The sequence below is a fragment of the Salarias fasciatus genome, chromosome 11 (assembly GCF_902148845.1).
Source record: "Salarias fasciatus chromosome 11, fSalaFa1.1, whole genome shotgun sequence".
NCBI classification, from domain to species: domain Eukaryota; kingdom Metazoa; phylum Chordata; class Actinopteri; order Blenniiformes; family Blenniidae; genus Salarias; species Salarias fasciatus.
The window spans coordinates 30,186,338-30,205,477 of record NC_043755.1 but is presented as its reverse complement, the minus strand read 5'-3'; the positions used below and the strand labels follow the sequence as shown (position 1 = coordinate 30,205,477).

General features: G+C 43.6%; 1 protein-coding gene across 2 annotated transcripts in view; it reads right to left on the bottom strand.

Annotated features, from left to right (window-relative positions):
- rftn1b (raftlin, lipid raft linker 1b) overlaps positions 1-19,140 on the bottom strand; it is a 141,218-nt gene that overhangs the window by 37,477 nt on the left and 84,601 nt on the right. For both annotated transcript variants that reach the window (XM_030102031.1, XM_030102032.1), the window contains exon 6: positions 11,175-11,378. In XM_030102031.1, the coding sequence (XP_029957891.1) occupies positions 11,175-11,378 (204 nt within the window). The remainder of the gene's footprint in view (positions 1-11,174; positions 11,379-19,140) is intronic.

Below are 19,140 nucleotides of genomic sequence, written 5' to 3'. Positions count from 1 at the left end.
AGCAGCACTCAATAATGCATGAGATTTAGTGGTAAGACTGTTGAACCGTTTATAGAGATCCAGTCTGGATTTCTGCTGAAATACAAACACACATAAGCTTGATTTTTTTTTTTTCAGTTGTTCTGACAGATTTTAGTATGTCAGTGGAATCTTTGGATATTCTCAGAGTATCTGGGTTTTCTCAAAGCTAAATCTTTCTGTTTCCTAATGTTACTGTGGCTGCACAGTAAAGAGTTGAAAATCGCTTTTGAGGGGGAACGCTGTGTTTGTGCAGCTTTAAAGAAGTAAACAGACTTAAAAAAAAAAGTCAGTCTTTTGACTGGATCAGTGGCGGAAGAGATGAAACCACACAGTGTGGTTGTCAAGAATAACTAACCTGGGATCCAGCCTGGACCAAGACCAGGACTAGACCAACACCAGAGCATCCCAAGACCAAGACAAGACCAAGACTTTAAGGGGCTGAGACCAGGTGAAGGTCAAGACCATAGTATCCCAAAACCTTAAGGGGGAGAACCAATTCAAGACTAAGGCCAAAACATCCAAAAACCAAGATCAGATCATCCCAAACCAAGACAAAACCAAGACCAGGGCATCACAAGATCAAGACTTTAGAAGGGAGACCAACCACTACATCCCAAGACCAAGAAAGGACCAAGACTTTAGGAAGTCAAGACTTTGACATCCTTGAAAATGTGTAATGGAAACATTAGTATGATACCTTATATACACAATATGAGATAATGGGTAGAAAATGTATACAATATTTTATAATATGAGACAAACAAAATCAAGGAAAAGCTGAAGCTCCAAATTCCCATGAACATCCCACCCATGCTGACCAGAAGTTGGTTGGTAACTACACAGAAGTTCAAGCATCGTATGCAAAAACATGCAAAAACAGCACCCCTCCAGTATTAAGGTTTCCTTCCCTGAATTCATTTCACAATCACAAAAAATTACTTATCGGAATTTCATGTTTCCTGTATCTCTCTCGCTCTCTCTTCTTTTTTTTTTTTCCTTCCTCTATTGGCTTTGCCCAAATTTAGAAACCGCAGAGGGCTGACTGTCATGCATATGAATAGCTCAATGTCTCACAAACCGGGCTACAAATCCTCATTGTGCCTCTGCAGATAGCTTAAGCTATACGAGCAACAAAGGCAAACTCCTCGTCAACACCATTACTGCTGATTCCACGGTAAACAAACTCCACCCCCCACCCTGCTCCCAGATGAGAGCCACACTCAACTTATGCTGTGTGAATCCGTGCGTCACCATCCACATACGAATACACAGTACGTCAGCCTCTGTGTGCGAGTGAGTGTGTGTGCTTCAGTTACCAGGCAGCTCTGCACTGGGGATGAATGTTTAATACTTATCTTATGAAGGCCGCGGCTGTGAGCAGCTTAGGATCTGTAGATTCAATATCGCTATAATATCCGACCCCGTGGCTGAGGCGAGGTCTTCAGCAGACAGCAGACAGGATGTTCGGTGTCTGAGCCTGTCCTCACATACACACACACACACACACACACACACACACACACACACACACACATACACGGTATACCCACGCAAACACACACATTCTCATGCAAACAATGCAGCTTAATGCGCTCTCATCCAGCCTCACCATGGAAACCCGCCTTTAGAAGGAGCGCGGGGACGCGGTGTGTTTTTGTCTGGAAGCGTTCGTCCCAGAGGACCGAGCCGAACAGTCGGCCGTCAGACATGAGAAAAGATCACAACGCGTTTCCAAAAAGACCCGAGTAACACCGACAATTGTACGACTTGAAGTCCACAAAGTCCAGTTTAACAATTACTGGATCAAAATAGACATTGAAGAAGTTGGAATGTCAATACTCAAAGGTCCAACAGATACATCAGTTTGTTAAACGCACCGCGGCAAATGCTGGTCCAACCCGCTAAAAATGTGCGTGTAGACAAACGCAAACGTGCCCTCATGCATGGACAGAGATCTCTGAAAGACACACAGTAAGAAATGTGTGTTCTAGATTGTACCAAATACCGGGCTGAGTGTATGGTCACTGATTCATGTGCAACTAGCAACATAATACCTGGGAGAGATGGCAGTCAGCTCAGTCATCCAGTACCTGTTATTTTCTCAAATGGCCCCCCACGATTTTTATCTGTGGGCTTCATTCCGACAGATTTTCTGTCTTTGATCCTCTCCTTTGTTGTGCTGCTTTTTTTCCCCCACAAAGTTCAGATTTATTTGCTGTAGCACTCTGACACTTTGATAACTTCCTCCACCAGCCCGTCTCATTGCCTGCTCATGGAGGCTCAAAGCTCCATCTAACAACTTCATGGTGAGTGCAAGCAAACGAACATGGAAACGACCATTTTCAGCAGATCATTGTCGTGTAATCACACAAAACTCCATTTAAGGACCTGTTTTTAAATGAAAACAAAACTTTTTGTTGAGTTTTGAGGTCCATTATCATGAAAATGGTGCTCAGAGCCGCTGAAAACACAACTTTTTGAGAATGCTATTTTTTCCAAAACGCTGCTACCATGACCGTAGTAAGTAGTTCCACGACATCGTTTAACGCTTCTGCCGTTGCCATTTAAATGTGACATTTTTCATTTAGCAAAAGCAAAAATGATGCATTTTCACTTAAAGGTTGCGTAAACGGACCTGAATGGTGGGCTGTCGCTCATGCTGTCAGTGCATGAACATTCAGTTTAGCACACTTAAAGCAGGATTGTAGCAATTTGCGTTTTGGCAACTCAGAGACAGAAGTGGACGACGGATGTCTGCATTAGTTTTTTGAGGAAAATGGAAATTTAAAAACCCAAAAAGAAAAACATAATGCATAAAGAAAATAAGGGACAAAAGATTGCGTTACTTTATTTGCTCAAGAAAATCTGAAATAAGTTGTTTTGTCAGGAAGTAGTTGGTTTTACACAGGCTTGTCCTGATAATGAGCAGAAAGGTGTTTTATTGTAGCACTATGTTGATACATGACCTGCCAGCAGTGTGTGGGTCAGTCTGACGACTGAGTCATTCATTAAATTCAGAAGAAAACCAAAACAACATAGATCTAAACGGTTTCTTTTTTCTATGCTTCAGTTCTGCAACTCGTTCAGTTTGTTGTTAAACACAACCTAATAAAATAAGCCATAAAGAAACAGCCCATCAGGAACAGTCGACACTGCTCTCCGCATCATGTTTGCAGGATGTGATATATTGAAAACAAACATGAACACAAGAAGTTTGAAATGCAACTAATGAGAATGTGTCACTCTCTAAGGTCATTGGCCTTTAAGCAAGGCACTGTAGAAAGTTTCGTAGGGAAAAGTAGAGTCCATCCAACCTGGACCTTCCTGCCATCGAACCTAATTCATAATTGTATTTCTTCCATAAACATAATTAGTTTACAGTCATTTACAAAGAACAACACCACGGCATCCAACAGGAGAATTGAAATGATGGATCTGCTTGGTTTTCACTCTGTTAATAGAAGAAGCAGCAGCTGGAAACTGTATCGATTCTGTGCTCATATCTGATAACAAAGTCAATGGATAGAAGTTTTGCAGAGCCAGCTGAGGAAATGCTTCTTGTCAGAACAACTCTGCTGAAGGCTGAGCAGTAAAAGCAGACATAATCATAGACAATCCAAGCATCTACAGAGGTAGTAAAACACAAAGACGTCTTACGTTAATCAATACCTCTTTCTATTATTTAATAGAACACAGTTATGAAGTTGAAAGCAATAAATAGATCAGGTCCTTCATGATTTTATTAGTGTGTTACAGGCACTCGGGGATTGGTAGAGTACTGGAAGGATTGATGGTGAAGGCACAACAGAGGGCCCGTGTGAACCTGGTATTAATGTGTCTTTCTGATGATCAGATCACAAGTGGAATGACTTTTTGGGTTTCAAGCAGGAGCTGTCAGAAAAGTTACCACAGGGATAACTGGCTTGTGGCGGCCAAGCGCTCACAGCGACGTCGCTTTTTGGTCCTTCGATCTCGGCTCTTCCTATCATTGTGAAGCAGGATTCACCAAGCGTTGGATATTCCACCCACCAATTGAGAATGTGAGCTTGGATTATAGCGTCGTGAGACAAGCTAGTTTTACCGTGTTGTTGCAATAGTAATTGCGTGAGCGCCTCATTGGCGGACCAGCGGAGAGAAAACTCCGGAGTACCTCACGCCTAACAGAGCACAATCGACTGGAAAGACGTCACATGGGAAGTGACGCCTTCGGGGTTTCACAAAGAAAACAAACTGCCCAGAAGACGAGCTTCTCACGACCAAACATTCATGAAATAGTCACATCAGCCTTCATCCGGCCTCTGGGATTATCAGCCACGGAAAGGCAAAATGTGTCGTACATACACAGCAATTATCGTTCGCCTCACAGTGCTGTCCCTACTAAGAAACAACGCTGTAGCATGTAATTCCTTCATGTGATAAAATGTGCAGCAAGTACTTTTAAGATGAGGCGTGTTTCCACTGCTGTGGTTCATTTGTTTGAGACTGAGGGGAAAAAAAGTGGAATACACTGTGTTTTTAAGCTCTTAAGCCTCAGGCAATTTTTTAAAAATGTACCCTGAATTTATAGTCAATAGTAGCTGTAAACATGCAAGGCCAAAATAAGCAACCTTGGGCTCCATAAATAACAGCTGTGAGGGAGAATTTGGAAATACAATCAGTCTCTTTATCCTTATCACCAGGCGAGAATACATTTATGAAAAAGAAAAAAAAAAACTCTGGGAAAAATTGACTGTTTTTGTTCCACCTAACCGAAGCTGTGAATTAGAAAGTAAATAACAGAGAGTCTGTCAACCCTGACAGCGCTGGACCGGCTTTAAAAATGGCTCCACCAAATTTAATACAACGGGAGCGAAGCACAAACAAACGCAACATACATTTTAATCAAGGTGGTTTGAGGCAACCTTTCAACTCAATGAGCCACAATCAGACGCCTCAAAACAAACGCTGGCTGCTGTTTTTATAACGGGTCTGAAACAAGGACCTCCAGGACATGCGACAAGAATACATACAAACTGAAATGCATACATACATGCATACATAAGACTCAGCCCTCGTCTCGGTTGCCATGACAGTACATCCTTGACAAGTCATCAACACGAGAACAGACTATCACCCACATATTCACACCTGAGTCTAACGCGACGCCTGATTTACATAAATCCTGTATGAAAGGTGTCAAACTGCAAATAGATTGCGTGAGTTTAGCAGGTGGCCTCTGGGGCGAACAAGTTAAAACCTGGATTCTCTTGCTTTGGAGGAACTACAACACGATCAGTGGAAGTTAGATTAACCAAACTAACGCTCGTCAGCTATGAGACTGCCAGAACTCAACTGGGTCGGCTTGAAAATGAATGACGTCAAATCACCCTGAAGCACTTTTCTTTAGTTTACGAAATTCACAGTTGAATCGGGGTCTTCTTACTTCAACAGCAAGAGTCTTCATCACTCCACCCACGTGAAGATTATCCGATCAAAATAGAAAAAGTTGATTCAAGCGCCAGCTAAATGTCCATCACCATAAACCACTACTGTTTAAAGAGGGTCCTTCTATTTAATAGGGGTTAGTGGAGAACTGAGAATTTTACAGCTCAGTTTGCTCCTAATAGGGCTGAAGTAGCAATAACATAGAATAATAATAACATATCAATGATAAAATACATTGAGTAAATATACATATTGATTATGTTAATATTTTATTTAAAGGTGTAATACAACATTTTGATTTCCGGGTGGATCACCTAAATAATTGGTGGGTCTGTTTGTCAATCATTCTGACGAGCTGCTTTCGTAAGGCGGTTCTCCGTGCTTGCGCCCAATCAGCTTCTCCCTTTTGCGCATGAGTATTCAGAGTGTTTATGTAGCCGGTGAGCTTCTGAGCTCGTACTTACCGATGGCGAGTCTGACATAATGAAACTGTAGCTGTTTTGGAAAAAAAAGCTTTATTTATGAGCGAGGCGGATCGCAGAAACTGTACAGAGCCGTGCACGCCGGAGAAGAGGAGATCGCGCTCGTACACTTCCGCGTTTTCTGGGAGAAGCAGGAGAGCCGGGCGGATGGTCTGGCGCATGCGCGTTGTTCAAAAAGTGAGTAACAGACGTGGGGCTTCGTCTTTTCGAGAAAATGTTGTATTATACCTTTAAGTTTAGCAAGTAGCATTGCTGGTGTGTGAGCCCTGAAACCCTTTAGCATGTAGCATGTAGCACAGGTTGTGGTTATGTTGATGGATGACATCTCACTGTTCTCACCAGGTTGGGGATCTTCTTAGTGTTAGTACCTCATGTGAGATTGGACCTGATACCTGATACTGGTATTGATACCCGTATTGGTGCATCATTGATGATATGAAAATAAGTGTAATTTGCATCATTCTCACAGATTTTGATCCGTGGGCCGCAGGTTTAAACACCCCCCGTCTGGAATATCCTTAGTTTGAGGCCACACTTACACATAAACAGGTATTTACAAAACAGACTTTTCCTCTCGATGTTTTCTAAAATAATCTTCATTGATACAAACCTGCAGAAAAACCTTGTCCTCAGCCTACATGCTAATGAGGAGACAGAGTTTTTACAAATCTCCACTTTGGCCGGAGTTTTTAAATGTAATTGTTTTCAGTGACTTCTATCTTCGTTTAGAATGCATTGAAACGTCCACATTCACACTCATATTTGTTTGCATGTTCTCCCTACACACATGCATGTCTTCAGGTATTTGAGTATGAACCATAAACTTGCATTTGATGCTAATTGGTGCCTCTGAATTATCCAGAGGATATTTACTTGGTTATCTTCGTCCAAAATGATGAAAATGCTTGTAACTGAAACCTCCTGCACGCCCCAGCGGCGGCAGAGGTTCACCGGGATCGTTTGCAGTCATTCGGTTGTGAATCAATGGTGCTGGATAGAAAAGTGAAGATATTACAATTCCTCTCCAGGGCAACATGGACATCTACACCGAATTTCATGACTGCCCATCCAGATTAGACATTTCAGCGAAAAACCACAAATGTCAATCTCAGGCCGGCCCCGGAGGAAGCCTGAGCATCGCCGCAGCCATCAGGATTCACACAGACACGGAGATAATAAAAAGCAGCCGAGCTCAGCAACACACCCCGTGGTTTTAGTAATAAATAGTGTAAAAGCTTCGCCAGCACAACAGGATGAAAGCAGAAAAACAGGGCAGAAGGTCACGCTTGGGAAAAAATGAAAAGGAGGCACAATTACACTCATTAGACGCCACATGTATCTGTCAGCGCACGACGAGCCGGTCGCTCCGTGTCTCCAAACAAGGCTGTTACTGTCAGCGCCGCCTTCCATCCCGGCTCACGTCTGTCAGTCCGCATCCTTTACTGCGCCGTGCCGCCGTCAGACGTGCCCTTGATGTTTATGAGGTTGAGATGGTCTCCTGCATCGTGTCGAGTGTCTCATCACGGATTCAGAGAGCCGCCTCAAAGAAGCTGCTAAATATGGAGCCGGCAGGAATGGATAGCGATTCTAAAGCCCTGAGCTGCACGGCTGTTTGATGTAATTAGCTGCTAACAACAAACGGGGAGCCGCTTTGATGTCACACCGCCAGCTGCTCTCAAGAGACCCAAATCCCAAAAAGTGCAGCATTCACCTCTGTAAAGTTGTCTGTTTTGTAAAGTGGCTGAGATTAGAGCTGCGAGCTGGAATCAGTCCTGTTAGTGGGAGAAGGGGGAGAGTGTCACTCTGCGCCTGATTCGCTTTCCATCATTTCTACTCTTCAAGTGACGCGTATCTTTAGCAAGCGCATGAAAAATGCAAAATGTGTTCGAGGACTCTAATAGGCAGCCAAAGTAAAAAAAAAAAAGAGAGAGAGAAACTGGAATCATAATAATACACTTCATTACTCCAATCTCGGGACATAAAATATGCAAGGAGGCACTAATTTGTTATCAGGTTAATTATCTGTGTTTCAGAGTTGCTGAGGCGTTCACTTTCCCAGATTAATGAATTATGACTCTTGTTTACTCTGGCTGCTTTATTTCTCCAGTGTCAGAGCGGAGAGCAGAGCCGCCGGGGTCTGACGGAAGAGGAAGACCCGAACGAGAAACAACTCCACCGGCCTCTGAAGCGTCTCCAACAAATGACTAATCATTATGTTAGCCACGCAGATCGCCGGTGAAACGATCCGCGCTCCTCCATCCGTCCCCGAAACGCGCAAAGCACCGCTGGTTCCTCGAGGTGTGGCCGATGGATCCGTCTTGTCAGGGGCCATTGAGGACTTCCTCAACCGAAGCTTATGGCCGCAAACAGCAGGCATGTCTTCAGACACCTGAAGCTGTGCTGTGGCGCCTCCTTCCACCAAACGGTCCCAAACTTCTCTGGCTTCTAGAACAAGGGTCTCCCTTCAGTCACAGGCCCATCCATCTGCCCATGTGCACAACCTCCTGACCACCCATCCATACATGTGTTGATGGATTTAGTGCTGTTATGTTTTCAGTCAGATCAAACTTTGTTGTGCCTTCATTGGAACAGACAGATTTCTCAATTTTTTTCCCAACACTATAAAAAATATTTTTTGAATAAAGTATTTTTTTCCCCATTTATTTTCTATAAAATGACATTTATAGGAAAGAGGATATCCAAAAACAAAATAAGAAGAAATGTGTGTTGGACAGACCAAATACAGTGAAGGTGAGGGAATTGTTAGATCAACTTTTCTTTTTTTTTTAGTTACCGAGGCAAAGACTGACCTACCGACAATGGCCCAAAGACCCAAAGGCTGAGAAAAGGTGCTTAACCCTTTAAAGGACACATTGAAAAACTTGAAAGTGATACAGGTTCAACCCATTTGACTTTCTGATGAGTATTTTCTACCTGAGACTTCTTGAAAATCAGTATCATTTGCCATTTGTCTATATTACTATCTTTTAGCGAAGTAAAAACTGGACCAAAGTGGCAAACATTTCATGATTTTTGGCATAAACATGAGTTTAATAGTATATACTTCTCCCTTGGTGAATGTGTGAGTGTGGTTGTCTATTCCGGTGTGACGGACTGGAGACCTGTCCAGGGTGTGAAGATGGATGCATTTCCCATTTGATTTCTATAAGAGGTCTCATTCAGTACTGTCTTACATTTTAATGTGTCCACAGGTGCACATGCCCCCAATGTGTCTCCTTTCACTTGTTTTATTCATACTGCGATCAAATGTGTCTCATTTTTCATCTCTTATCAGATTTTTCTGAACAACACCATCAGTCAGGTGACTTCCTGAATTTAGTGGAAGTGACAAGTGCTGTTTTGAAGCAAAAGGGGAAGCGTACAGGCGTTTCTGTCAGTATTTCAGAGGCTGAAGCTAAAAGTGTCTTTTTTTTTTTTTTAACATTATTAATGTTTTACAATCCTAAAATAGCTGGACCATTTTAATTACTCTTAGTTTCGAATGAAAGGGAAATAAACAAGGCTGTTTCAAATCTGGTTACTTCTCTGGTCAAAGGGTTCCGGTTTCAGACGCAGTGGGCTGTTTGCCCAGCACAGCCCACAAAGTGACACCAGGGGGAATCAGAGGTCGTGTCAACAGTTTGCTGTTTTCCTTAAACCCATTCTGAAGTGTTGAGATGATGCTTTTTGGAAGGATTGTCATCATCCTGCTGAAAGAGGCCATCAGGAAACACTGTCTCTGTGAAACTTCATACATATTCCGCTACAATGTGGCTCATAGGATGTGGCTTTGGCGGTGGCCCAGAGGGGGCAAGGCCACTACACAACAGCAAAAATCCCAATGTTGCAGTGGTGTTGACCCTTCTGGGCCACCATACTTCTTGATTATATAATGTACATTTTTCCTGAGGTAGCTTGGTGGAGGCTTCGGTGACAAAGTCAATCTGTCAGGCAGCCGACAGCATGATTGCACGATACACTCGTAAATGGGCTTCATTTCCATGATGGATTTTGAACCTGATTCAGCAGTCGCAAAGCGTTTCACACAGATGGTCACATTCTCCCGTTCACATCTTCCCACAACGACTGTGATACCTGCCACGCAATGAGCTCAACCTGCCATTCGGGGTTTAAGTGTCTTTCTCAAGGACATCACAGCAGACAGGACAAGTTCAGTGGATCAAACCTGAAACTGAAAGATGATCCTCTCTACCAACTACACCAAGATAAAACTGATAAACCTGGGCAGGACCAATGAGCAAACCTGAGGATTTGATCTCAGCTGCTCCAGAGCATCTCCCCCCTGCAGCCCTGATGGGCTGGTCCCAGCCTGAACCACCACAGGATGCAGGTGAGAAGTGAAATCTGGCCCATTTGGACCAATCCATAAGATGAAAGTTCTACCTCTGCCTGGCAGAGAGGAGTTGGGTGGGGGACCTACACCCTTCTAACCAGGTGGTTATAATATTATGGCTCATCAGGGTGTATGACATTTCCATTTTTCAGGACTGAACCACTCCCCCATCCAGCAGCCATAAAAGTAATCTACAAGTATTACCCAAATATGAAGTTCCTGATTGTTTTCCAATGAAAAATGAATGTCAGCTGGTGCATAATTAATGAGACGAGGAGGAGTCGTACCTGCAACTCATTTTACATCTGTCAAAAAGAACTCAGCATCACCCACATGTTGACATTTTCCTGGTCACACTGGAGAATAACAAGGACTATTATTTTTTAAATACACAACTGCAACAGTGTGAGCTGTGAGGAGTGCAGACCTGAAGAAAGACGGTCTTTGTTCACTTCACCAGTTAAATTTGGTGGTTTTTCAGTACAAAGGCGAGAGGAGTGTGACATTAACTGAAAAACCCTGCTCTGGACGGGCTGTAGGGTAAAGCTGACCACATGAACCTGTCCAAGGGGTGTTTCCAGCCTCATGGGTGCACTGTGAAGACGAGCACCCGTCGCCTAGCAACCGTGACGTCCGTCCCATAACACGGGACTGAACTGGAACTGTAGCCAGAGGCGACTGTTGTGCTCTCTCCTTTTGGTGACACTTTTTTGCTCAAACCACTCTCACTCGGCGCCACAACATCACAAACACAGGATCCATGCGGGATTCGGCTGGCCGACACAGACGCTCCAGTAAACGATGCCAGTTGGGGTGTTGTCGTCCAGCACTGAGCGCTGGGTGGAGCTAAAGGCCCGGATATCTACACCATACACCAGGCCACGCTTGCTCACCGTTGACGTTTCCCAGGTGGAAGTATCCGTCGACCAGCGAGGCTCCGTTGTTGAAGTGCTGGGTCATGTGGTCCAGCCAGTTGGCCTCCACCCCTTTGACCCCCTCGTCGCAGTTCTGGACCCGCAGAGGCACCTTGACGGTGTAGTACTTGACCTGGCCCTCCCGGACGGCGGGGTGGTTGTAGAGCGCCAGCAGCTCCACTCCTGTGGAAGCGGCGACACACACACACACACACACACACACGCAGGTCAGCGGTCGGTTGTGACGACCCAGATGTGGATGTAAATGCAGAGTTTTATGACATGCTCGCTGCTTCTGCTGCACACTGGCCAGGATCCAAGACGTTCCTTGGCTCTGGAAGGTGGACTTTCCCTCCCCAGCTGCCAGAAGTTAAAAGAAAATTGCCAAGTAATAGGTTGGCTGAGAGACTCGGCAGGAAACTGTGAAGTACAGAGTGATTGATACCGACAGGAAGTGTTTTTATCGTGTGGTGCTTAGGAGGTTTTAATCATTTAAATGTTTTTTAAATTTCATTTATTCTGTTGTGTTTCCTATTTTTTATTAATGCATTTACTTTTTTCATAAATGTTTTTTTAAATGCGATTTCAGTCGATTGCATAACTTTATTTTTTTTCTCTCCGTCTGAATCCCTCATTTATATTCCTTTTTATTTATTTATACCATTTATTTTTCAATAAAATATACATAAATCTTTACTTATTCTACTTCGACTTTATTATTTTTTCTATCTAACTTCATTGATTTCAGATTTGTACAGATTTTCTCAATTTAGTGAAGTAGTGTTTGAAGCTTTGGATCTTTTTTTTTTATTTATTTGTCTTTTTTTAAGTGTGTGTGTTTTTATGAATGCATGTGTGCATCTATATGTGTGTAATATAATATAGGAATTGGGGTATTAAGACCCCATTACATAATTTACTGTATCAGTAGCAGCCTTTAGTTGACTTTGTGGCGTTTCCAGTATATCTGTAGGTGTTGACAGATAGAAGCAGCATCACTTTAAAGCACACATTCAGTTTTACTTTGTCTGGAAAGTGCGATTCAAGATGATTCAAGGACACATAAAGTGAAAGCATCGTGACGGGCTGGTCTGACATGTTTCACTGCTGAGAACAATGTGGTAAAAATCAGTTGGAAGAACATTTTCTGTCCCGCGAGTTAAGAGCGGCGAGGAAGTGGGCCAGAGCGTGGACGCTCGGCGAGCTCCTCGGCCAAGACGAGCTGGCCGCGGCGGCGTCTTCATCAGCCATCAAGAGCAAATAACTGCTGTGCTTTCCACTCACTTTTATATTCTCCTCTGAAAAATGTGCCACTGTGAGAAAAGGACATTTCTCTTTTTATAGCTACATAACATCAAATAAACAGCTCAGTAAAAGCGCGCTGTGAGTCCTTGTAGGGGAGAAAGGAGGAGGAAATAACAGCTCAGGGAAACCGTCTCAACGCTGCTCTGAAGAACAAGTTAACACATGGAATTCCATTGTTTCGAAAATGTAAAGATGTTTTGATGATTTCTATTGGATGAAGATGAAGGAAAGTTCCACCTGGCACGGGCAGATCAGATTAGATAAACAAAAGAAAAAAAAGAAGAAGTGATCTTTAACCGATCCGACGCCACTAGAAATCCTCGGGTTCCTTTTAACGTTCTCTGAAAAGTGACGCAACTCTGGGACCGTTTGATTGTAACCGAGTTGATTCTTGGTATAACCTTGAATAATGCATGAAAAAACTCTGCAGCTAACTGCTGTTTACATCGAGCGGGAATATGCATAATGCGGCGGGCCTCTGGAGGAAACGGGCTTTGGAAATGTGCCCAGAGTACGTATGTCACCGCCGCTCGCTCATATCGCCATGAATCAAAGAGGAAGGACTTCTATTTGTTGTGATGGGAGAGTGAGTGAAATATTTGCTCTGCTCAGCCTTAGAAAAAAACAAAACATTAAATGTGAGATGTGAGCGGAGTTCGAATCGGGCGCAAAAACAATCCCAATGTGTTTTTTTTTCATTTTCCCCTTCTTTCGTTTCCAATGCAAATGTCAGACTGTCATTCCCCAAGTGAACCAGATGGATGAGCAGAATGTGCAGCAGGGCCACCCACCCGTCCCCACACACACACATACACACACACACACACACACACACACACGGACATGGTGGCGTCGATGGGGAGTCATGGCTCAGTCGCTCCGGTTCCTGCGTCCGTCCATCCGTCCGACAGACACCCGGGAAGAATGAATCATTTATAACCATTTCATGTCTGGCTCGTCTGACTGATGTGACAGCTGGCCACCAAATTCTCTAAATCTTGTCATTTGTCACTCTTGAGAAAAGTCCGATCTCACACACACACATAGACACACACACACACGGTCCTCTTCATGCTGCAGGAAGGACAATATGGAGACTAATCTTGGACGATTCATTGAACGTGAATTGGATTTGCCAGTGATCCTGAATGAGCTGCTTTACTGTTTCTGTGCACGAGTCTGGGATACTGACCATTTTTCCCATGAGTCTCTAAAACGCGGTTTGTTGCGCTACCATGAAACAGTGTTGAGAATAGCATTTTATGAAGAAACGCAGGGAGTTTAGAAAGTAACTGATTACTTTTAAGAGGTGAATGACACAGTTAGCTTGCAAACAGTTGCAGAGCTGCTGTGTCTCCGCCACGCTAATCCAGCCCTATTGTTAGCTTTTGCATGAACAAACACCGATACCTTCAATAAACAGCTGTTCACTGGAGGAGGGAAGCCTGGCTGGTCGTGAACCACTGTGATAATTTTACGAGACTCTATCGACAGTATTTATCTGACTGTAATGTGGGCTCAGTGGGTTTATTATCCGACATTTGTCACATAAAAACATTTAAAAAGTCACCAAACTGCTCACTGGAGACACTCTTAGCATTACGAAACGCATTTGTCTTGAATAAACAGAAACTTTGGTCCTAGTAATCCTGTCCTGCTCACAGTAACATGAAAAACGTCAGACCATAAGCGACACTAGCATCAGCATATATCCACACAGCCTGCGTTTAGCATTAGCATACTGCCGTAAGCATTAGCTTCCCTTTAAGAGAGCTGTGCGTCTGTTTGCACGTTAGTGCATCTCAGCTGTTTTTTTTTTTTTCCCAAGAGCTCATAAATCTGTTTACTTCCAGGAACACAAACATCCAGAACATAGAGCATCTTCCTCCCACTGGCTTCAGCTCACGTTCAGATTATAGAACCAGACCTTTTTACAGTAGCTCTGATCATTTTAAATAAGTAATGAGTAACTGGAAGCTGAACCTTCTTTTAATAACTCGCACCAGACTCCTTTCTCTCTGACTCAGAAATGCAGTTTTAACTCGTGTCACCAGACTGTACTGAGAGAAGTGACAATAAACAGAGATTCGCTGATGACTAATCCCCATCAGATCTCTGAGCGCTACCTTTTATAACAGCCTGATGTAAAATTGCAGCCGGCAGACAGAAACATGCAGCCGGTCTCTCATTATCAGCTGTTTTCTATGTAATTGCTCTGAGTTTTTCCATGCATTATCTTTCATTACACTCTAATTGTGCCACAATTATGGCACTAGTGCGACTGTAATTCAGGCAAAGAGGGAAGGTGAGTGATTTTCCAGCTCTTTTCAGCAGTTTTCACCTCACAGAAATCTCTCAGAATGGTGCAAAAGGAAACATCAACATGTAGGGTAGGAGCTTAAGTTTGTTTTTTGATATCCATCACACAGGCCTCTGAGAAAAGAAACTCATAAAGAGCCGTAGCCTTGCATTTATCTGACAGCCTTGAGTGATTCGGAAATAGAACTAATGCAGATTTGTCTTTTAACATGCAGAGAAATGCATAGCGATGCAATCAAATCCATCCGCAGCGTCTGCACTCGCTTCAAGCCAAGGCAAACGCTAAAAGCACATCACTTATACAGCAGTTTACACACGTTTGCAATCTCAGAGCACTTTTCCTGATCAGCCACATTCATGCACCCACACACCAGTAGCAGTAGCTGCCATGACACGCCCACACCCGGTGTCCTGCTCAAGGACACATGGACGCACAGTAGAAGAGGCGGACATTGAACTGCAGGTCACCGGTTCATCAGAACCTCTAGTTCAGGAAGAACATGGAAACTCTGCATGCACATAAAAACGGACTCTAACCATGATCTGGTGCGCTCGCAGAGAAAGTCACTGAACTGAAGATCATGAATTCATCGATGAGTGTGGCTACATGGATGCTTTTGATTCGGAACTGGTCTATTCCCAACTAAGCAATTCAGAATTAGATTCATTAGGTTCGTATTTATATGGATAAAAAGAAGGACTAAATCATATGAAACGCTGCTGGTTGTGAAGCGTTCTGATTGGACAGAGTGCGGCCGTGTCGTACTTAGGTCTCCCGGAAGTAAACAGCGTTTTGTTGGCGATTTTTCTCTTCACTATTTCCCGATTAACCTTCATGCAACAGCTGAAAATGTCCGCGTTGTTAAGTGCCCGTCCACCCGCTCGTGAAATTATGTACAATTCTTCTAAAACTCACGTTAACTAAACCGTCTCCATACGAGTCGTCCAACTGAGGGACGCGGCCCGCCATCTTAGGCTTCATTCGGATTTATAGAGCAATAAAAAGTCCCATATTAAATGCATGGAATATGGAAAATGAGACTTATCTCAAAAACCGTGGAAAAAAAATAGAAAGTCTTATAGTAATAGATCAATGTACATCAATCACTATGATTTGTTATGTCAGGAAATGTCTGCTTTGTTTGTGACCACCAAAAGGTTGGAATACCTCAAGCAAACCCAATGACCACCCGCAAATGCCAGGAATTAAACCAGGCGAGAAGTGATGAATCCTCCATGTGGCTCACTCAGTCATTCCTCAGCCTCGGAACCAAAGGAAATAAACATGCGCCACGGTTCATTTTTATAGTTGTGTGATACAGTGTGAAAGTGGAGGAAATTGCACGCTCAGCATTCTATTTGCACTGTTTGCAGTCAGCAGTGTGAAATCAGCATTATGTAGAGCTTTTGAAGCAATGACGCACTGAACACACACACATCCAGCCACTTCATACAAATTAGGGTTGCAGGGTTATGGAAACGATCCCAGAGAGACATGTAGTCACCCTCTCCCACGGCCAGGCACATAAAGAGAGAACATGCAAACTCAGGCCAGAAAGGTGCACGGACTGGAGTCCAGTTTGAAAAATCCACACTAAATGGCCTCGATTTGCCATCGACCCAGTTGTTTCCCCTTCTTCGCTATAGAAGCTCTTTGTACCATGTTCCCCAGAGCAAACTGCAGACCTGCACATGCTTCATTGTAAAGGGGAACGCAAGGTTAAATGATCTTTGATCTTTAAGAAACTCCATCAGCAACTAACATAAATCAGAGGACGCCTCCCACAAAGTTTCTTCTTGAATCCAGCAGAGCTATCCTCCTCTAAATGCCACGGTACCATCTCATAAAGAAACAACACTGCAGAGTCATTTGCTGTTTGGGTTCAAGCCAAGAACAAGATTTAAAAGCCTGAAACCTCCCCCCCTTATGGCTAAATAATTGGTCCAAGCCCCAGTTTTATTAATGCTTCAAAAGATTATAGTGGTCATTTCTCTGCTTTTAGGGCGATATTTTACTTAATGCCTCAATGAATTAAAATTTATGGCCACGTTTGAGTATCCTTGTGTCCGAAACACACTCTCTCTCTCTCTCTCACACACACACACACACACACACACACACACACACACACACACACACACACACACACACACACACACAGCATAATAAAGTCTTTTGATCTGAATGACTTGAGTTCATTACATCAGCAGACAAACAGCCGATCCTTTCAGAGGAGGGTTTGTGCCGTTAACGTGACCTCCAGTGGAATGGACAACAAGAAAACCGGGCATGTGAATGTGGTTAGGGCTGCACGTTGCTTGGAAGGCTGATCCGACGTGTCCGAACGGCGAGGTCAGTAACGCTGGCCCGGTCTCAGCCGTGTGGCTTTACCAGCCGACATGTCGCCATTCAGACGTCTGCTTCCATAATCTGATCCCATCAGAGCAGAGATAACACTGATCCCACCGACGAATAAACTGCCTTTGAGATGTCGGACTGATGGACATCGAGATTACACCAAAGACAGAACCTAATTCTTTGTGACTTTGGTGAAGTTGGACTAACATCGCAGGGTTTCTGCACGTCATCTCATCCAAAAATCTGCTATTCTAAAAACAAAAATGAATCCAAGAAAACTCATTTCAGTTGCTTGTATCCCCAATTTAATCCTTCCTGTCATGTTTTGAAATAGCTGTAATTAAAATGTTCTTCCTTTTTAACCAAACCTTGTTGGAATTGTTCTGTAGCTTGGCCCCACGTGACTTTTATTTGCAGACTTTTTTCTCAGATAGTTTCTATATTCTTGCTTAAACTTTTAATCATGTCCTGTGCCACAACTAATTACTGCAGACAAATCATCTTTATTTCCTTCTGAACACATCACAGTTGTGTAAACAGGATCTCATGCACACAAAGCTTTCATATGAATACACATCCTGGTGTGTACTGCCGCTCATTCTTCACTGGTTCACCTGCAAAACACCTGCAAATAGAGATCGCAGTCTAGCAATTCAGCCCTCAGTATGCAGGATCGTAGTCAAGCAGGTCCGTAGTGTTTTATTCATGTACAGTGCCGCTGAAACCTCGTGCAGCTGCCCGCCATTAGTCGCAGTCCCCCTCTCCGTCCTGCTGTTTATCTGTACCTGTACATGTAGGCTGTCGACAGCAGTCACGTGCTCGACTGCAGCAATGTTCAACCACATGTAAATCAAACATTTGGATATTAATCTGCATGAATTCTTTGTGGTTTGGTTTCAGAAAAGTTTCATGTTCAGATGGCAACATTTTGAAAATGATGTTTGAAAAGCTGCAAATGACAAAGTTTTCCCGTTGGGCGCTGTTTTCTGTGATTAAACCAGCGGTGTTTGCATGCAGAGAACAAGACGCCGTGAACACTGAAGCTCCTCTAAACTGTCCTCACTTGACGTTTTTGGTCAGCTCATTCTACCAGAGCACACTGCACTCATTGTTATGAATGATTCCTTCTCACGGAGGGTTAGGAACTATTTACTGCCACTGCACTGTGCAACAGAAACCTTTCAGAAAACATGAATTTTCATGAATTACACAGAGAGTTTTTTAAAAGATGAAAACAAAAATTTGTTTTAACTTGAAAACAGTGTGTGAGCAGGGCCCGAGACACTGTGATCTCCCCCAGATCAACGCAATAATGAACAAACACAACGTGCTTCTTCCACTTAACTTCATTCAAAGCCTGAACTACAACATGCTAACCGTCAAACGGCCTTATATTTCAGCATTACTCAATATCTGATGGAGTTGTGATTAAATTCAAGTTTTTTTTAATTTTTTTATGAAGACTAATTGACTGGTCTTAATTAAAACATTCATTAAGTTAATATAGAAATGAGTCTCTAGGAATATCTCCTGCACTCTGTGGGAAAAGAGATCAAACGTTTCTGTTTGTCAATGATTAGCAAAGCGTCCAGGTTTTAATTCTCTGTTTTTGCTCATGCATACTGTATTTTAATTTAGCTGTTAAAGAAGCAGTGCTGTCATTCATCTCGATACGGTTTCTGTTGGTGTTTATCTTCCCGTGAACCCATCCGAGCGTGAGAGTCTGAGAACTCGCAGGATTCCGTTTCAGTCCCGGGCCTCGGCTTCGGGGACGCTGTTCCCCTTTCCGCCGTAATCCTCGGACTTTTGCCAGTTTTCGCTGCCAACACTTGCACGGCGCTCACCTCGAGATCTGAGGGATTAGCGGGAACAAGCCAGCAGCAGCGGTGGCGGCGGCTCTCGGGCCTCCTCGGCGGGCCGGGCATTAGCAGAGAGGGGACATGGGAGTTTGGCAGACTCCCC